Source organism: Sminthopsis crassicaudata, chromosome 4, assembly GCF_048593235.1.
Source record: "Sminthopsis crassicaudata isolate SCR6 chromosome 4, ASM4859323v1, whole genome shotgun sequence".
NCBI lineage: Eukaryota > Metazoa > Chordata > Mammalia > Dasyuromorphia > Dasyuridae > Sminthopsis > Sminthopsis crassicaudata.
The window spans coordinates 164,923,492-164,942,265 of NC_133620.1; the positions used below are offsets into that span (position 1 = coordinate 164,923,492).

An 18,774-nucleotide genomic window follows, 5' to 3' on the forward strand; every position below is an offset into this window, starting at 1 on the left:
AATTGCCAGATCTTTTGTTCTAATTTTTCCCCTCCCCCCTCCTCCCCATGGCAGGTTGACCAATACATGTTCAATATGTTAGAGTATAAATTAAATACAATATATGTATACATGACCAAACAGTTGTTTTGCTGAACAAAAAGAATCAGACTTTGAAATCGTGTACAATTAGCCTATGAAGGAAATCCAAAAATGCAGGCGGACAAAAATAGAGGGATTGGGAATTCTATGTAGTGGTTCATAGTCATCTCCCAGAGTTCTTTTGCTGGGCGTAGCTGGTTCAGTTCATTACTGCTCTATTAGAGCTGATTTGATTCATCTCATTGTTGAAGAGGGCCACGTCCATCAGAATTGATCATCATACAGTATTGTTGTTGAAATATACAACGATCTCCTGGTCCTGCTCATTTCACTCAGCATCAGTTCATGTAAGTCTCTCCAGGCCTTTCTGAAATCATCCTGTTGGTCATTTCTTACAGAACAATAATATTCCATAATATTCATATACCACAGTTTATTCAGCCATTCTCCAATTGATGGGCATCCACTTAGTTTACAGTTTCTGGCCACTACAAAAAGGGCTGCCACAAACATTCTTGCACATACAGGTCCCTTTCCCTTCTTTAAGATCTCTTTGGGATATAAGCTCAATAGTAACGCTGCTGGGTCAAAGGATATGGGGTGCTCTTTTTTCAAAGGACTTACACATTCATTCTCATTCCAAATATTGAGACTTTCTTCTGAAGCTTCACTGGGTCTTGGGAGTTGATGATCACGTAAGAGCTGTATTGTCTTGAACTATAAAGTTTATAATTATTAAGTGGTGTTTTAGCAGTTGCCTGTTGACCTAAAAGCTATTCTAGCAACTTTTATGTAGCATCTAGTGTGTACTGAGTTTGTATTAAAGCAGTTTATTTTTTATCCAAAGACACTAGAAGGACATGGGAACCTGAGAAGAGAAGGGGCTTCAAAGTAGAAGAGGAGAAAGTTTCTTCCTTTATAAAATAAATAATATTTATTTTGTTTTCGAAGTCCTTTAGGCTCTTATAGAATATGATTCTAAAGGTGTGAATTGGAAAACTGTACGTGTAGAGTTGTTTGAGGCATTGAACATAGTATAACACACATAGAGCTGAAAAAGATCTTAGGAGTCATTCCATTCAAAATTAATAAATAAGGTTCACAAATGACTTCCTGAAATCATGTAATTAGGATAGCTAAGTTTTGCAATTACTTTTGTTACAGAGTTAGTATCTATATCTACAATAACTTCTCATATTGGTGAGCATGTTTTGTTTTGTTTGTCAATTTGTCCAGTTTTAGTTTCTCCATGGGAACTGTTATGGAGCTAGGTTCTGCCCTATGCTACACTTTTGAGTAGGATGATCAGTCCTGCCTGGTCTTACTTACTCAATGGTACCTGTGCACCTGGATTGGACCTTAATCCCTGGAGTTAGTTCCCATGGACCTTTGAGGTTCAATACTGAATTTTTAGAGTCTTGACTTAATTCCTGAGGCAGATAGGAGACTCTTTGACTCTAAGCTTATAGTGCCCAGATCTAAGTGTTACATACAGCTCCATTCTCTTTGTTACCTGCTACACTTCCCCGAGGCTCACCTGTGAGCTTTCCAGAGCATATTGACATTTTCTCAGAAGAGCCCCCCATCATGGTCTCCAGTCACAGAGCTTTCTAGGCCACATATATCTCTGTCTACTCTACTTGTTCTGGAATAATATTCTATAATGGCATCAGTGTGACATGCTGGAGCCAATTCCTACTAGCCAAGAGCTGATTATTAAATTTTCGTAATGAACATTTAAATGCCAGAAATTGGCAAATAGTACAATTAGGGCTTGACTTACTGCTTTTTTTGATTACCTAGACTTAAGAAAGTGGTGAAAAAAATATTAATAATGAAGTTTAGGCTTAAAAGTATATTCTATTTATATATTTTTTCCCAGAACTGGTTATTAAACATTTATTAGCACACCCCTGACAGCCCTTTTTCCTATTTTTGTTAGTCTTTTGGCTGACTTCTTGTGTTCAGGTATGAAAAAAGCTACTTATTATAGTTTCTCATTGTGGTACAAATTTAAATTTTTTTGTTGAAATACATATGTGGGAACTGGGCAGTTTGCCTCTAGCTCAAGCTTTTTATTAAACATTTATTAAATACTTGTGAATTGACCAATTGAATCATATCTAACCTAAATCTTTACCTGCTATAGTTTTAAACCAGGCTAATAATCCCTTTGCCCTTAGGTAAATTCCACTAATGATACTGCATTCATTGTTTTTTACACTCCTTGGGTGAACATCCTCAACCACATACATTCACATAGTTTACCAGAGGCTGCAGCCCCAAATACAGCCTATGGCTCTTCTTAAAAGGGATATTATTGGGGAATGTGAAGAAAGGATGGAGAGGGCACTGTATGTATATGTAAGGAGATATTAATATAGAGCAAATGAAAGAATAAGGAGAAATGTTTTGGGGAAAGAACAGAAAATTGGGATAAAAGAATGGAAATAGTGACTATCTGTATTTAGAGGGTTTCCTGAAATTCTTAATAATTCTAACCAAGAACATCCCCTTTGGCATTGTTGCCATTAGTTACTTATTCCCTGGAATAGTCCAGGGGAAATAGACAAAAAGTAGCTATAACACAATTATCTGTAACTTCAAGATTTATAGAAAATATAAATTATAATCAAAATACTTACCTCATTAAAAAAAAAAAATCTAAATTATTTAGAAATCTCTTTCACTATTGCTCTTCTAACTCTTCTTCCTTATGCTCCTTAAATTTTGATGTTTCATAACTTGGAGTCACCATTATGTACATGACACTATCTCCTTCCCAAAATTTTCACTAAACGCTTGTTCCCATGATCTGTTATAAGTATATATCTGACTGTCCTACAGATATTTCAAATTCATCATATCAAAAACCGAATTCATTGTTTATCTTATTAAAACTTTTCTCCCTCTAACTCTTTTCTATTTCTGTAAATGGACAGCTACTTTACTATTGAGTATCCTAACCACCTTACTGTCATCAAATTTGACTTCCCACTCTTTTACCTTATGCATCTATCTAATCAGTTAAAAACATCTATTAGTTGTGTATCCTTAAGCATAATATAGTGGAAGGTATGCTAGTTTGGAAGTCTCAGGACCTGGATTCAAATCTTGACTTCAATGAGAAGGCCAAACTTTCCCAAAAATTACTCTGGAGAAGTTTTTGAACCAGAACTTGATCTACAAAACTAGGAGATTGAGGAAAGGAGAAAAAAAAAAACAAACCAAAATCAATGCTAGGGGATTGGATTATGTGACATTTAAGGTCACCTTCATTTCCAGACTCTCTTCTCAACTTCCAAAGCAATCACCCTATTTTAGGCCTCTCATCTCTTCTTCCCAAGGCCTTATCTGGAGAATAACCTCTTTAAAAGCCTTGCCTCAAGATTAACTCCTTTCCAATCAGTCTACCTTCACAGTGCTATACCAATAATCCAAATAATCTTATACCCTTATACTGTTATTCATCTCTTGAAAAAATGGTTTACTGGTGCTTACTTGTCTAATGAATAAAGTACAAGTTCTATATCCAGCTATTAAAGGTACTCTACAATCTAATTCAAAATTACCTGCCTAGCTTTATCTTTTTTGTTATTTAGTCATTCAAGACTCTTTGTGATGCCATTTGGGGTTTTCTTGGCAAAGATACTGAAGTGGTTTGCCATTTCCTTCTTTAGTTCACTTTAGATTAGGAAACTGAGGCAAAGAGTTAAGTGACTTGCCTAGGATCACACATTTAGTAAGTATCTGAGCCTAGATTTGAATTCAGGAATATGTCTTCCTAATTGTAATCTAGGCAATCTATCCACTAAACCACTTAATTGCTCTTTCTTAACTTTATCTACTTCTCTCCTTATACAACCTCTCTTAAATTAGATTACTTTCTGTTCCTTGTTCTGTAGTTTAACTCACATGGTCACCACAGTTGGGATAAATATATCATTCTCCTCCTAAGACTGTCTGTAGAAGTCCCTCTCATCCTGTCCAGAAGAAGCATGATATATTGAATAGAGTACTTGACTTGGAGTCAGTACAACCTGCTCTCAAATTCCCCTTTAAATATTTGTTACCTATGTGATCATGGGCAAAACACTTATCTTTCTGTATCTTAGTTTCTTTATTCATGAAAATGAAAGGATTTGATTTGATGGCCTCTAATGTCCCTTCCAGGCCTAAATCTGTGCCTTCAATATCTAATTTAGATGCCACATCTTTCATGAAATCTTTCCTGATAATATTCAAGGTTAAATTGATCTCTCTTCTCTGTCCAAGATACTTTGGAGTCTAACCTTCCTTACCACAATTCCAGTCACAAGTGTTGTCTTTTCTTGTTAGAATAGTAAGTTCCTTGGGGTAGGGGGAAGAATTGGAGGAGGAGGAAATAATCATTCAATAATCATTTACTATGTGCCAAGCACTGTGCTAAGTGTACTACAAATATTATTGTATTTGATCCTCACAACAACTTTGAGAGGTAAATGCTATTATTATCCTTTTTTATAGATGTGGAAATTGAATCAGACAAAAGTTAAGTGACTTACTTGTTAGGTTCACACATCTAGTAAGCATCTGAGGCAGAATTTGAAAGTGACTCCAGTGCTCTATTTACTGTACGAAAGATATAGAGATTGTTTTGCTTGTTTGAATTTGTATCCCAAATGCTTAGCACATTGCTGAGATTATATTAGGCACTTTAAAAATGTTTTTTCATTTTTCATTCATTATCCAAATTATTTCCCTTGACTTGTCATATGACCTTACCTCAGTCTTCCACATGTTCATGTCCCTCCTTTGTCTTATATTTTAAACATTTTTAGAAGTCTTATATCCTCAGCACCCGATGTATAATAAGGACTTAATGATTTTTTAAAATAAATGGAATCATTAACACCAAGTAATTAGTAAAATAAATGAATATTTTTAAAGCATGAAAATCATTATAATTGTGTTTTCTATTTTGGATCAGTTTCTTAAAGGTAATTTAAAAATCATACATCTTCCAGATGGCATCTTTCAAGTCAAGAAGTGTGTTTTAACTATTACATACTAGACATATTACTAAGCTGTAGGGATACAAATAAAGGCAAAAACAGTCCCTTTCCTAAACAAGTTAACAATCTAATGGGAAATAAACAGCATGAAAACAACTTCATATAAAGTACAAGTTTAACTAATATCACTACTTCACAGGATTCATTATTTGAACTAATAGGGACCTAGATATGTGTGCAAACAAGATATATACCAAATAAATTTGAGATAATATCAGAAGGGAGAAACTAGGAAAATATTCTTGAAGAAGGTAGAATTTTAGCTAAAACTTGAAGAAAGCCAGGAGGCAGAGGCAAGGACAGAGAACATTTCAGGCATAAAGCACAACCAGTGAAAATACCTAGTCTGAAACTTATGCAAGGAATGATAAGAAGGTAGTGTTACTGAATCACAGAATATATGGAGGAATATAAAGTATAAACAGACTGGATAGATAAAGACCTAGTTTAGGAAGGGCTTTAAAATCCAATTTGAAGATTTTGCATTTAATTCTAGAAGTGATAGAGATTCACTGGGGGTTATTGAATAGAGATATGACATAGGCAGAAATCCACTTTAGGAAGACAATTGAGTGTAGGATGGGCTGGAGTAACAAAACACTTGAGGGAGAGAGACCAAACAACAGCAGGCTATTGTAACTTCATTGGTGCAAGATGGGGAAGGTGTAACTTGTGGGCATAGGTCAAAGCAGAGAATAGGGAGGGGTTCACAAATGAGAATTGTTGTAAAGGTAGATAGGACAGAACTTGGTAACACTTTGGATATGGGGGAAGGGGGAGGGACAGTTTGAGAGTGAGAAGTGTAAGATGACATTTAGATTTCAAGTCTGTATGACAGGGAAGTGGTGGTACTTCTAACAGCAGGAGAAAAGTTCAGAAGATGGGAAGGTTTTAGGGGAAAAAAATATTCATTTAGTATTGAACATGTTGAGTTTAAGAGGTTTTTAAAAATCTATTAAAAGTAATATGGAACTGGAAATTAAGAAACCTGTCAGTGGTAAACTTGGCAAGGTACTTTCCCTTTCTGTAAAATGAGGAGTCTAGATTAGATCTACTATGAAAACTTAGTAGATTTTAATATTTCAGTAGTCATTCAATCAACTAGTACTTATTAAGCATTTATTATGCACCAGCAAGGATACAAGGCTTCAGGTCTGGAATCTGTGATTTTATTGATGTAGGTAGGTGTACTATAGAGCCTCTATAGAGCCTTACTGAACCTTGGTTCTAGAGCAAAGCATCTGAATTGACTGTTGTAAAGGAGCAACATTTCAAAAGAAAAGTACCACTAATTCCAAATTACTTCAGACCAGTATTCAGCTTTCTTGCCACAGTGGGACAGATCATTAAGTCATATGTAATAAACAAACTTTGTTTAATAATATATTACTTTCCATTACAACGCTGCTTATAAGTATAAATTGAGTTCTCCTTTGAGTTTCACATTTTCATAGTTTCTCATTCTATTTGGTCTAAAATTAAGTAGTGTCACACTTTATTGTTGAAGTCTTTTAGGACTAGTAAAATGGTCTAAAGGGAAGAGAATTAACTGAATTTATTATCTTCAAATTTAAGTTTCAATAGTCAAGTTAACATATATACATATAAAACACATTGATAAAACATATCCATAATAAGATTTATAATTTTTATGATTAATAATTAATATTGTCACATGTTCTTTAAAACCAATCATATATTCATACCTGTACTTGCAACTTTAGTAATAATTTCTGACTAAAAAGTAGAACTATGAAGATAATGATTTGCTAAGATTGGGTGGGGGCTTTGGGAAAAAAGTAGGCTTACATTTTGCCATGTTGTAATTGAAGTTTGAGTACTATAATTCTTATCTCACTAATAAATTCAGGCACAATCTTGGAGTGTAAGTCTATAAAGCACTAACAGTTTGATACCAATAGCTTAGAACCCAAAACCATGAGGGATAAATTATCTTTAAATTCAGCTCCTTTTCCTTTCTAACGTTCTATACTTTTTACAGTACTTTAGAGCAGTTTAAAAAACAGTAAGTACACTATATGAATTCAACGAATTTAATTTTTAAAGTTCTACATTTTTTTCACCACAATAATCTTTATTAATGAACAACCCCATTTTCCACGTCAAATTTCACGCATATATTTTGTTTCCTTTTGAGTTTTAATGGACATTTATGCTCTTTTTTTTCTCCTTTTCTTTTTTAGGTTGAAAGGGAATCGATTATATGCCAAAAGTGGTACCACGTGGGTTCCAGTTTCTGAGTTCCCTCTCTTTGACAATCTAGTGGCCTGTGCCTTTAAAAAAAAAAAAAAAAAAAAAAAAAAAAAAAAAAAAGCCGGGTGGAGAGAGCTACTCTAAGGTCTCCCCAGGAAATCTCTCCTTGTGAAGCAGAGAACCTATGACGGCTGGGGAAGATGCTGGGACGTAGCAGAAGGGCTCACGTTTAAGCCGGTGCAAAGTCAAAGCTGAATCCGGACACCTCCTGCACGATTCCGTCCAGAGAACTTGCTTCAGTCCCGACTCTGCCGGCTCAGGATGGACAAACCTTTTCTGCCCGAGAGCGACTTTACCTCAGGTGGTCAGGGAAGTAGTGGATCGTGGCTTTTAAAAGGCTTCCTTCTGAACGGACTTATTCCCTCCCCTCCCCAAAGAAAGGTCCCCGAGACCCGAGGACAGTTTTCGGGAGCCTTTAGTTCAGAGAAGGGTCCTCATGACTTTGTTCACAATAAAATCATTTAGTGCGGGATATTATGGATGTTAGGGCAGATTTCTTTAATCCTCCTGTACCCAAGATTTGCGCTCACGCACTTGTCTCCCACCCGGAATTCTGGTTAGGAAACTGTTATATGTTATATTTTCTTCCCCTCTCTTCCCCTCCCCCACACACTATACTCCTTCCCTCTTCCCTTTCACTCCAACTCTCAGCTTCTTTTGTTTTTATTTATTTATTTATTTATTTTCTGTGATCCTTTCCGGACTGGGTTCGTAGTTCCTAATCCAGATTTGCTAGTGGTGCAACAAGTGATTTAGGTGTTGGGCTTTATTTTTGCTTCTTTGTGGCGAAGTTTATGCAAATAGAATAATTTCTCTCAAGGTTTCTCTCTTTGGGCCATTTTAGTTATTTACTAAGGAATACAGCTTGCTGGAAAGATTCTGGGAAAACAGAAGCTGCAACTGTTTCTGCATGAATGACAGTTTTTCAGTAACTGAGTTCAGAAAGTTCTTGAAAGTTTTACAATAAATCAAAGAGCCATTCTGAAAACAAAAGCTACACTAAAAGGTGCATGAGTTTATTAACTAACTTGAATGTGATGATCCAAGTTAAATTAAAAAGTTGCTGTTCAGTCCTTTCAGACTCTTTTTAACTCCATTTAGGGTTTCCTTGGCAAAAATTCTGAAGTGGTCTGCCATTTCATTCTCCAGCTCATTTTATAAATGAGAGACCTGAAGCAGAGTTGTCACTTGCTTAGGATCACTGATCAGAACTATGATCATTTTTGAGTTTAGCCTTGGCTCTCAATCCACTTCACTGCCTAGCTACCTTAATTAAAAGGTACATGAGCATAATAATTAGTTTGAATGTAATAATCCTGAAAAGAAAAGCTAAATTATAAGTAATACACATAGTTAATATGAAAATATATTTTGTATGCCTTCATATATACGATGGTATCATATTGTTTGCCTTAAGAGGTTGGAGGAAGAGAATTTGGAATTCGTTTTATTTTTTAATGAATGTTAATTTTTTCTTCAATTTGAAGATAATGAATAAAACAAAATATTTTTTGAACAAAAAGGTACATGAGTATATTAATTTGAATATATTAAAACTTTCAGATTTTTTTTTGCTGAAGCATACTGTTTTCTCCTGTAATTGTGACACTGTCTGATTTTACTTATTTGCCTATATCCTCATTTCCTTTAATGACCTTAAATGAAAAATAATGAACTACCACTCAGTCCTGAATGAAAAATTATCCATTCTAGCTAGCATATGAAATTGGTCAAAAAAGATTTGCAAATTCTTCAGAATAAAATCCAAAAATTCATTCCCCTGTTTAGTGTGGGTCAGTTAAGTGGTATAGTGCCAGACTTGGAGTCAGGAAAGCCTAAGTTCAAATCCAGATTCAGGCACTTATTAGCTGTGTGACCCTGGGCAAGTCATTTATTATTGTTTGCCTCAATTCCACCTCTGTAAAATAAAATGATGAAGGAAATGGCAAGGTACTCCAGTATTTTTGCCAAGAAAACCCCAAATGGGGTAATAAAGAGTAGGATAGCATTCAACAACAACAAAGAGTATGTGTCTTAATTATAACATTCCCTTTAAACTAATTAGATGTTTTTGTAAATTTCTAGTTTGAAGTACTTATTGCCAAACTTATAGAAATGAAAATTGCAATTCTCTAAAATTACAGTAAAACAATATGGAGATTGTGTATCTCAGTTGCAAGAACTAATACATTGTTTCTCTTTTAAAACTGCTGCCCAGCAGAATATCAGGAGCAATTAAAAAAATATAACATTTCCATTTCAAAAAGGCATATATAAATAATAGAAGAAATTATATTTGTGAGTGTCAATTTTTGCTTTCTTGGAGGTTATTTTGTTTTCTGCTGACCACTTTTTACTTTATTCTTTTTCCCCTTTTATCCCCTCTACCCTACCCCCACCCTCAATTAAGCACAGATATATTTAATATGCATACACACACATACACACACACACACACATTCACACCCATCCACATAATTATATATCTCTACACACACATACATAGATCTACAAGCATACATACCCAAATATACTTAGACATATATATGCATAAGAATTTATCCATATATAAAAATTGCATCTAAAACAATAATATGACTAAATAATAATAATAGTAATAATCTAAAACAATAATATGTAGATTTCTCTTGATTGAATATTTAAATTTGGCTTTGTCTAAGATCAATGAAAGTGCTACTTTTTTTTTTTTTTAAGGAAATTATACTCCTAATCCTTGTTGTAATGTTTCTATAAATCTCTTATTTCCTATTCCAGATAACTCTTCTACTTTAATTCTGCTCCTTAATTTACCTTGCTATTATTTAACTTCCCTCCATTCATAGATTCAATCTTTTCTTTCTCTTTTTATCTCATTCTCATTAATCTACACATTTTATCCCACAACCATTACTCCTATCTTATTTTATGCAATCCTTTCCTCCTTCTTTATCCCTTTCCCATTAATCTACATACACTAATCCCATTACCATTACTCTATACATCTTTCTGCATCCCCACTTTATCCTTTATCCCTTACCCATTAATCTACACATCTTGCCCCACTGCCATAAATCTATAGATCCTTCCATACTGCAATTTATGCCTTCTTATCTTCTCTCACCCTTTGTTTCCCCTTCCACCCATCCATCCCTCCCCATTCATTTCTTTATAGATTTTGAAGAGTGCTATACCTTTCATGGCATATATGTATAGTGTTGCCTACTTATTCCCTTTGTGAATAGGTTTTCAGAACTATGAGGGATCTTCCTATCTTCTATCGCTTCTGTGTCTATTTTTCCTCTGTACCTCATTTGTATAGCATAATTACTATTTTTACATTTTTCTAGATAGTTTTGCTTTTTAGAGTCAGATGATATTCAATCCTCCCCAATCCTTTTTTTTTTTTTTTGAGCTACGCAATTAGTGATGTCAATTTTAAACATATGGTACATATTTCCATGTAGTTAACAAAATTTGTCCATATTAAGTTCCTTGAAATTAATCTTTGATATTGGCTCTTATATGTTAAATTTTCTATTAAAGTCAGATTTGGTTGAAAATTCTGAAAATCTACCAAGTCCGTTGTACATTTTTTTCATTCAATATTATATATAATTTTTGCTGATTTTTGGTTGAACACCTAGTTCTTTGTATTGCCCAGGATATATGATTCCAGGACCTGTAGTCTTTTATTGTAGCTGCTGATAAGTCCTGTACACTTCCAATTATAGCTCTGGCATATTTGAATTGTTTTTTTCTTGTTTCTTACAAAGTTTCTTTTTGAATCTGGATGTTTCAAAAATGTGTATTCACTAAGGCTCTCTTTGAGACTGGTGGTGAATAGATTTTTTTCTGTTTCTACTTTTCCCTCATGTTCTATCACTCCAGAACAATTTTCTTGGATTATTTCTTGCGTCATGGTGTCAAGCAAGGTTCTTTTTTTGGTTACAGCTTTCAGGAAATCCAATTATTCTTAGTTTTCTTGATCTGTTTTCTCTCTCTCTCTCTCTCTCTCTCTCTCTCTCTTCCCTGATGCTGGGGTTAAGTGACTTGCCCAGGGTCACACAGCTAGGAAGTGTTAAGTGTCTGAGACCAATTTGAACTTGGGTCCTCCTGAATTCAAGGCTGCGCCACCTAGCTGCTCCTCTCTCTCTCTCTCTCTCTCTCTCTCTCTCTCTCTTATAAAATGTTTCATATTCTATTATATTTTCTCATTTTTCATATTTTCTTTTGGTCTCATAGCTTCACTGGCTTTCTCTTATTTTTTTTTTTTTTTTTTTTTTTTTTTTTTTTTCCTGAGGCTGGGGTTAAGTGATTTGCCCAGGGTCACACAGCTAGGAAGTGTTAAGTGTCTGAGACCACATTTGAACTCGGGTCCTCCTGAATTCAAGGCTGGTGCTCTATCCACTATGCCACCTAGCTGCCCCCTCACTGGCTTTCTCTTGACCAATTCTAATTTTCATAGTATTTTCTTCTTTAAGACTATATCTCCTTTACTAGTTGGTTAACTTTTTTTCATAATCTTGTTTTTCTTTGGTAGTGTTCATTATTATTTTGTTTGTTTTTCCTCACTCTTATTTGATTTTTAAAGTTCATTTTCTGAGAAGTATTAGTATGAATACCCCTAATTGTGGGGAGGCAGAATGGTGCTTCTTGCTACACTTCAGCTTTCCCTACTGATCAGGAACCCCAAACCAAAAGCTACCCCCTCTAGCAAGTGCCTGCTGCCACCAGCATCCCTGCCCCGCCTGCCTCTGTACTCCCAGGTGTGCTAGTTCCTTTCCACCCAGGGCAGAGTCTCTGCAGCACAGCTAGGCCTGGTGTTCCTAACAAACAGAGGTTCACTCAGTCTTCCAGGACTCATACCCCACATACCTGGGAGGTAAAAGTTTTTGTGATTTTGGAGGAGCCTCTAGCCAAACCCAGATCACCCACGGGCTCCCTACTTGGTTTTTGTGTAGATCTATGCTGGAGGTATTTGCACTTCAAGTGGCTTACTCCCCTGCCTGGGGTCTTTCTTTGGGTCTTCTCCAGTTGTATGGGGAGGACTACTGTTCTGCCCCAAGTTTTCTTTGTTTTTCACCTGTCTATATTTGTCCTGAGGCACAAATTTGTTCTATTTGTGGGGGAAATCTGGAGAACTTCATATTTACTGATCTACTGTACCATCTTCCCAGAATCCTCCTCCAAAGATACATAGTTTTAAAAGTATAATATATGTATATGTATGTATGGATACACACAGAGAGTACCTAATGTGTAACTATGTTGTTATCTCAATTTATGTAACCTAGAATGTTTGTATTTAAGATGATGGTCAGCCGGAGGTTGTCAGAAGAGAATCTACACGGCTTTCAAGAGAGCAGCTTTGTACACTAATATCTGCTGCTTCCATTAATTTGGGATCAATGATGTGCTATTCAATATTGGGACCATTTTTCCCTAATGAGGTGAGAGGTTTTTCATTTCTTTACCCCCTTCATGCTCCTCAAAAAGGACAGAAATTATTGTTGGACTTAATTGTCCTGTTAAGAAAAAAAACATATCATGCAGAACCTTTATTTAGGGTAAAACAAATGTCGATAATCAGAATTGTAACTTAGCAAAAACATATTAGGTCAAGTCAGAAGTCCATTTATCTCAAGCAATAGAGAACTAAAATTCCATCAGGATAGGGAACTCTTGGATAAGGGAAACTGGCTTTACCAACAGATTCAGGCAGGCACCTTTTCTGCAACCTAATATTCTCAGAGAATTGTCTAAAGAGGCAAAAGATACAATGATTTGTCTCTAAAGAGGCAAAAGATAGAATGATTTCTCCATGATGACATAGCCAGCATTACTTAGAAGCAAAACTGGGACCCAGTTCTTCATGACTCCAAGTCCAATTTTTTTCTCCACTACATAACTAGCAGTTATTTGTAACATTTTAAGATTTGCCAAGTACTGTATGTGTATTATCTCACCTGATCATCACAATTCTGAGAGGCTAATATTATCTGCAGTTTACAAATGAGAAAATTGAGACTGAGATTAAGTGGCTTGCATAGGGTCACACAGTTAGGCAATCACTGAAGTTGAATAGTAATTCAGCTCTTTCAGACTTCAAGTACAGTGCTGTATCCCATATGCCATAGATACCTGTCATTCTGATATAAATAAATCCTTTACCAGAAGAATATATATGGTTTCTTGGAGTTTCCTAGCCTATGTAATTGATTTCTCCTGAAAGTAACTTTACTTGTATTCTGGTGGAAGTGGATATCTTTGACAAAGAGAAGATCTAATTCAGTTCCAATTGATCAATGATGGACAGAATCAGCTATACCCAGAGAAGGAACACTGGGAAATGAATGTAAACTGTTTGCATTTTTGCTTTTCTTCCCAGGTTATTTTTACCTTCTGAATCCAATTCTTCCTGTGCAACAAGAAATTCGGTTCTGCACACATATATTGTATCTAAGATATACTATAACATATTTAACATGTATGGGACTGCCTGCCATCTAGGAGAAGGGTGGAGGGAAGGAAGGGAAAAATAGGAACAGAAGTGAGTGCAAGGGATAATGTTGTAAAAAATTACCCATGCATATGTACTATCAAAAAAAGTTATAATTATAAAATAAAAATAAAAAAAGAAAGTAACTTTACCATACATTCTGATTTTTCTTCTTTTGAATAGTTGTTATTTATTTATTTATTTTTGGGACTATAGAAAAGAATAACTGAGAATAACTTCCCCTAGTGTTAGGTTTACCAGTTTCTACTTACAAAGTCTGAAAATCATTACAACACAATAACAGGTAGCACAGTGAGTTGAGTGTTGTTGGACCTGACATTAAAAAAACATGAATTCAGATTTGACCTCAGGCACTTACTAGTTATATAATCCTGGGCAAGTTATTTAACCTTTGCTTGCCTCAGTTTCCTTATTTGTAAAATGAGTATAATAATTGTACCTATCTCTTAGGGTTGTTGGGAGGATGAATTGAGATTTTTGTAAAGTGCTTTACAAACTTTAAAGCACTATATAAGTACTAGCTATTACTACTACTACTATTACATAGTTCTTTGGAATTTGTCTTTTCCCCCTAGCAATCTAACTTCTGAAGTGTTGTTGAGTTAGAACCTATAGTGGTATAACAACTATAAACTTGCTTACATTTCATTTCAAGGAACCATTAGAGCTGTCCTATTTATTAATTTAATTCCTATATTAATTCATGTTTAGCTAATTCAGTGTCAACAGCAAGATCCACATTTAAATCTTGCTGACTACAAGTCACTGCCACATTCATATTAGAGTTGATACTGAGTATTTATTCCCAGGGAATGCTGATCTTAATCTTGTAGTTTTGAATATCTTAAGGGATAGAATATGAACCCATCTTCTCCTATTCCTTATTCAGAATAAGACTATTCTTCTAAAGATTTATTTTGCCTTTGTTATGCTAATTTTTTTTTTTCCTCTAAAGGCTGAAAAAAAGAATGTAAGCAATACAGTTATTGGAATGATCTTTGGATGTTTTGCTCTGTTCGACTTGCTATCATGCTTGTTATTTGGGAAATATGTAAGTATCTTTAGGGTTAATCTGTAAATTGTAGTTTATGATGATGATCTTTGATTTATCATGTTTTCTCAATGATTTTTCCTTCATTCCCCTTAGTATAGGAGTGATCATGCTATATATATTGGGTGGAAGAAATAATATCATGAATTACTCCTCTGTTTATACTTTTGTTCTCAGAAATAATGATTTAAGCAAAGATTTTTTTTGTTTTAACTATAGCTATTAAATAAATTTGTAGGCATTACTCAAGTATAATAATAGTACACTTTTATATTATGATGTATGGTTATAATGTTATTTTACATTTTGTTTAATTTGATCACAACAAAAAAGTTTGGCAACTAATTTATATATATATATATATGTATATATATATATATATATATATAAAATTTATTATATATGATAATCCCCATATGACAGATGAAGAAACAGACAAGTTAAACAACTCTCTAATATTGCACAGTAAATAAATGCAAAAACTAGAACTTGAAATATATATTAATGGAAGAAATACCAACATTGATAAAGCAATTTTTTCAAACATTAAATTGCATTTAAGTATATAATTGCATTTAAAAATTTATTTTATTAAAAAAAAAGAATAGAAAAAAAGAAAAATAGAAAAAGAATGCAAAAGAAAAGAAAACAAAAGAGAATATTGTCATGTGCCTAGCAGAGTATCAGGGAGGGTTCAAAATGTAGTATGTTTTCTAGAACCCCAAAATTGGGGTGCCAAAATATATCATCCGGACTAGCTCTCTGGAGGATCTCAGGACCAGCCCGAGTCCTTGGACTTAATGGAGGAGTGATGAGGCTGGAAACATGAGTATTGGTCAAAGATGGAATCCCTTTATTTCAAGTCCTCTTAGCCTCTAAATACCTTAGTACAATTACATCACTACAGTATACTGAGCATGTGCCAACTATAGAACTATTAAATCACCACAGCATACTCTTTATGTGCTAACTATAAGCAGCCTGCTATAGATATATAAATTCCTCTTACTATAAATATCCCTTGCTTCTAGTGGAACACAGGTGGTCACACCCTCCTAGACTTCTCAAGAAGAGTGAGAGAGAGGCATTAAAGGGAGATGGGAAGCCTAACCTGATATTGTCAGCAGGTTCCCTCTGGACTGAAGGGTCTTATACCTTACTCAGAGTTCCTCCACTATCTGAGGCCCTCTACACAAAATATATAGCAACAAATTACCACTTCAACAAAAAAGTATATGCATTTCTCTATATATATGTATACACACACACACATATAAGTAGAAAAAATTATACTCATGAATGTCGGTATTTTCTTTACTTCTTTGTAAATTGTTTTTTTGTTCTGTGTTGTGCACTTTTTTTACTTCATCCTTTTTTTCTTCCTTTTTTCTCCTCAATACCTCAAAGCAGGTTGTAGTTAAGAAAGGATATATTTATGTGTACTTTTGTAGACACACATAATTCTGCTCCTTAACTTGCCTTGCTATTATTTAACCTCTCCCCATCCACAGATCCTTCCCTTGTCTGCTTCCCTCACCCTTTACATCCCCTCTCTCTCCTTGTTTCTTTGTAGATTTTGGAGGGTGCTATATGCTTCATTATATATATATATATATATATATATATATATATATATATGTAGTGTTGCCTATTGAACCCATTCTCAATGTGAATAGGTTTTCAAAATTAGGAGCCCTTCTCTTTCCTCTAATGCCTTTGTGCCTATTATTCCTCTGTACCTCATTTGTATAATATAATTACTATTTTTGCCTTAACTCTATCCCGATTTTTCTTTTGAGCTCCCTATTGTGGATGTCAATCTTAAATATATTGTATATATTTTTCATGTAAAAAAACCAATTTGTCATGTTGAATTCCTTGAAATTGTCTTTGCTATTGGCTCAGATGTTAAATTTTCCATTAAATTTGGGTTGGTTGATAGAGTTCTGTAAATCTGCAGTTTGTTGAATGTTAATTTTTCTCTTTCAATATTATAAATAATTTTGCTGGATATGATATTTTGGTCTGTGTCAAAGTTCTTTTGATTTCTGCTAGATATGATTCAGGATCTGCAGTTTATTATGGTCGCTACTGATAAGTCCTGAACAATTCTAATTGTAGCCCCAATATATTTGAATATTTTGTAGTTGTTGTTTCTTGCAAAATTTCTTTTTGCTCTAGGGATTTCAAAATTTGGCAATAATATTCTATGTGTTTTTGTTGTTGTTGTTGTTTGTTTTTTGTTGTTTTTTTTCTTTTTTTTTTTTTTTTTTACAAAGGATCTTGTTAAGTTGGTGATTGGTGGATTTTTTCCTATTTCTACTTTCCCTTCATGTTCTATCATTTCAGGAGAATTTTCTTGGATTATTGTGTCAAATTTTTTTTTTTGTTTGTTTGTTTTTTTGTTTTTGTTTTTTAGAATCTGTTTTGTTATTTCTTGGTCTCTCCTAGCTTCATTGGCTTCCCCTTTCTCAATTCTAATTTTCAAAGGGTTGATTTCACCTTTGAGACTATATTTCCTTTTCTAGTTAGTTAACTTTTTTTCCCCTAATCTTCTTGTTTTTCTTGGATGGTTTTTATTTTTTTTTAAAGTTTTTCCTTAATGTTTCTCATTTGATTTTTAAATTATTTTTTGATTTTTTTTCTATAAATTCTCTCTTGGCAGAGAGCCATTTAATGCTACTCTTTGGGGTAGCAGCTTTTTTTACTTCAGTAATTTCCTCTGAAGATGAACTCCTGTCTTCCCTGTTCTCATAGTAACTTTCTATGGGGGAGGAGTTCCTTTCTTCTTTGCTGGCTTTTTTTTTTTTTTTTTTTTTTTTTTTAATAAGAGATTAGTGTTAGTACCTCTAATAATGGGGTGAGGGAATGATGCCTCTGGCTTCCCTTAAGTTCGTTCCTCTGACCAGGAACCCCAAACCAAGAGCTCCACTCTCCAGTAAGTGCCTGCAACCAGTAGCATTCTTGCTCCACTGCTTCTGCACTCACCAGGTGCTGGTTCCTTCTTGCCCAGGGCCAGGGCTTTGCATCACAGTTGGGCCTGGTGTTCCTAATCAGCAGTAGTTTCCTCCATCTTCCCAGACTCAGACCTGGTTCCACCAACAGTCCAGGGAATGAAAGTTTCTGTGGTTCCAGCTGAAATTCTAGCCACCCCAGAGCTCCTCATTTGGAGTTTCTTTGGAACTAATCTGGTTTACATGGGTTAATCCCTGGCCTGAGATTTTTCTTCAAATCTTCTTGGATTGTTCCAGGAGACCCCAGTTCTGCCCCAAGTCTTCTTAATCTTTTACCACTCTGTATTTTCCCTGAAGCACAAATTTATTCTGTTTGTGGAGGAAATCTGGAGACCTTGAAATTTACCAACTTACTCTGCCATCTTTCCAGTATCCTCCATGTATAATTGCATTTTAAAAATACAATATAGAGAGTTAACAGAGAATATAATGGATACCAATCTGGCCTCAGAACGGGAAAGATTTGGGTTCATGTTCCACCTCTGATACTTCAAGGTCATCTCTCACTGTTCACTGAGGATGTGAAGGAGGTGATTTGCTTGGGGTTGGAGAGTTTCCTCACCTTGAAATTCCCTATGTCAGTGAAAACACAAGTTTGGTCACTTTCCTCTAATACTTTTATAATAGGGCTTTGCTGATTATGCCCAGATCACCTTGTGGAAGATGGCAGGTCCCATGGTTTCCGTCACCTTAGCTGCTCAGGGCATACTCAGCAAAGCCTCATTATACCCTGTGTCTAATCAATCAATGAGCATTTCTTATGCATTCCTTTATATTTTA

The 18,774-nt window shown here is 34.7% G+C and overlaps 1 protein-coding gene across 2 annotated transcripts in view; it reads left to right on the forward strand.

Annotated features, from left to right (window-relative positions):
- SLC18B1 (solute carrier family 18 member B1) overlaps positions 1-18,774 on the forward strand; it is a 47,853-nt gene that overhangs the window by 1,158 nt on the left and 27,921 nt on the right. For both annotated transcript variants that reach the window (XM_074309804.1, XM_074309805.1), the window contains exons 2-4: positions 7,340-7,710; positions 12,720-12,859; positions 14,885-14,980. In XM_074309804.1, coding sequence (XP_074165905.1) covers positions 7,671-7,710; positions 12,720-12,859; positions 14,885-14,980 — 276 coding nt within the window. In that variant the 5' untranslated portion in view covers positions 7,340-7,670. The remainder of the gene's footprint in view (positions 1-7,339; positions 7,711-12,719; positions 12,860-14,884; positions 14,981-18,774) is intronic.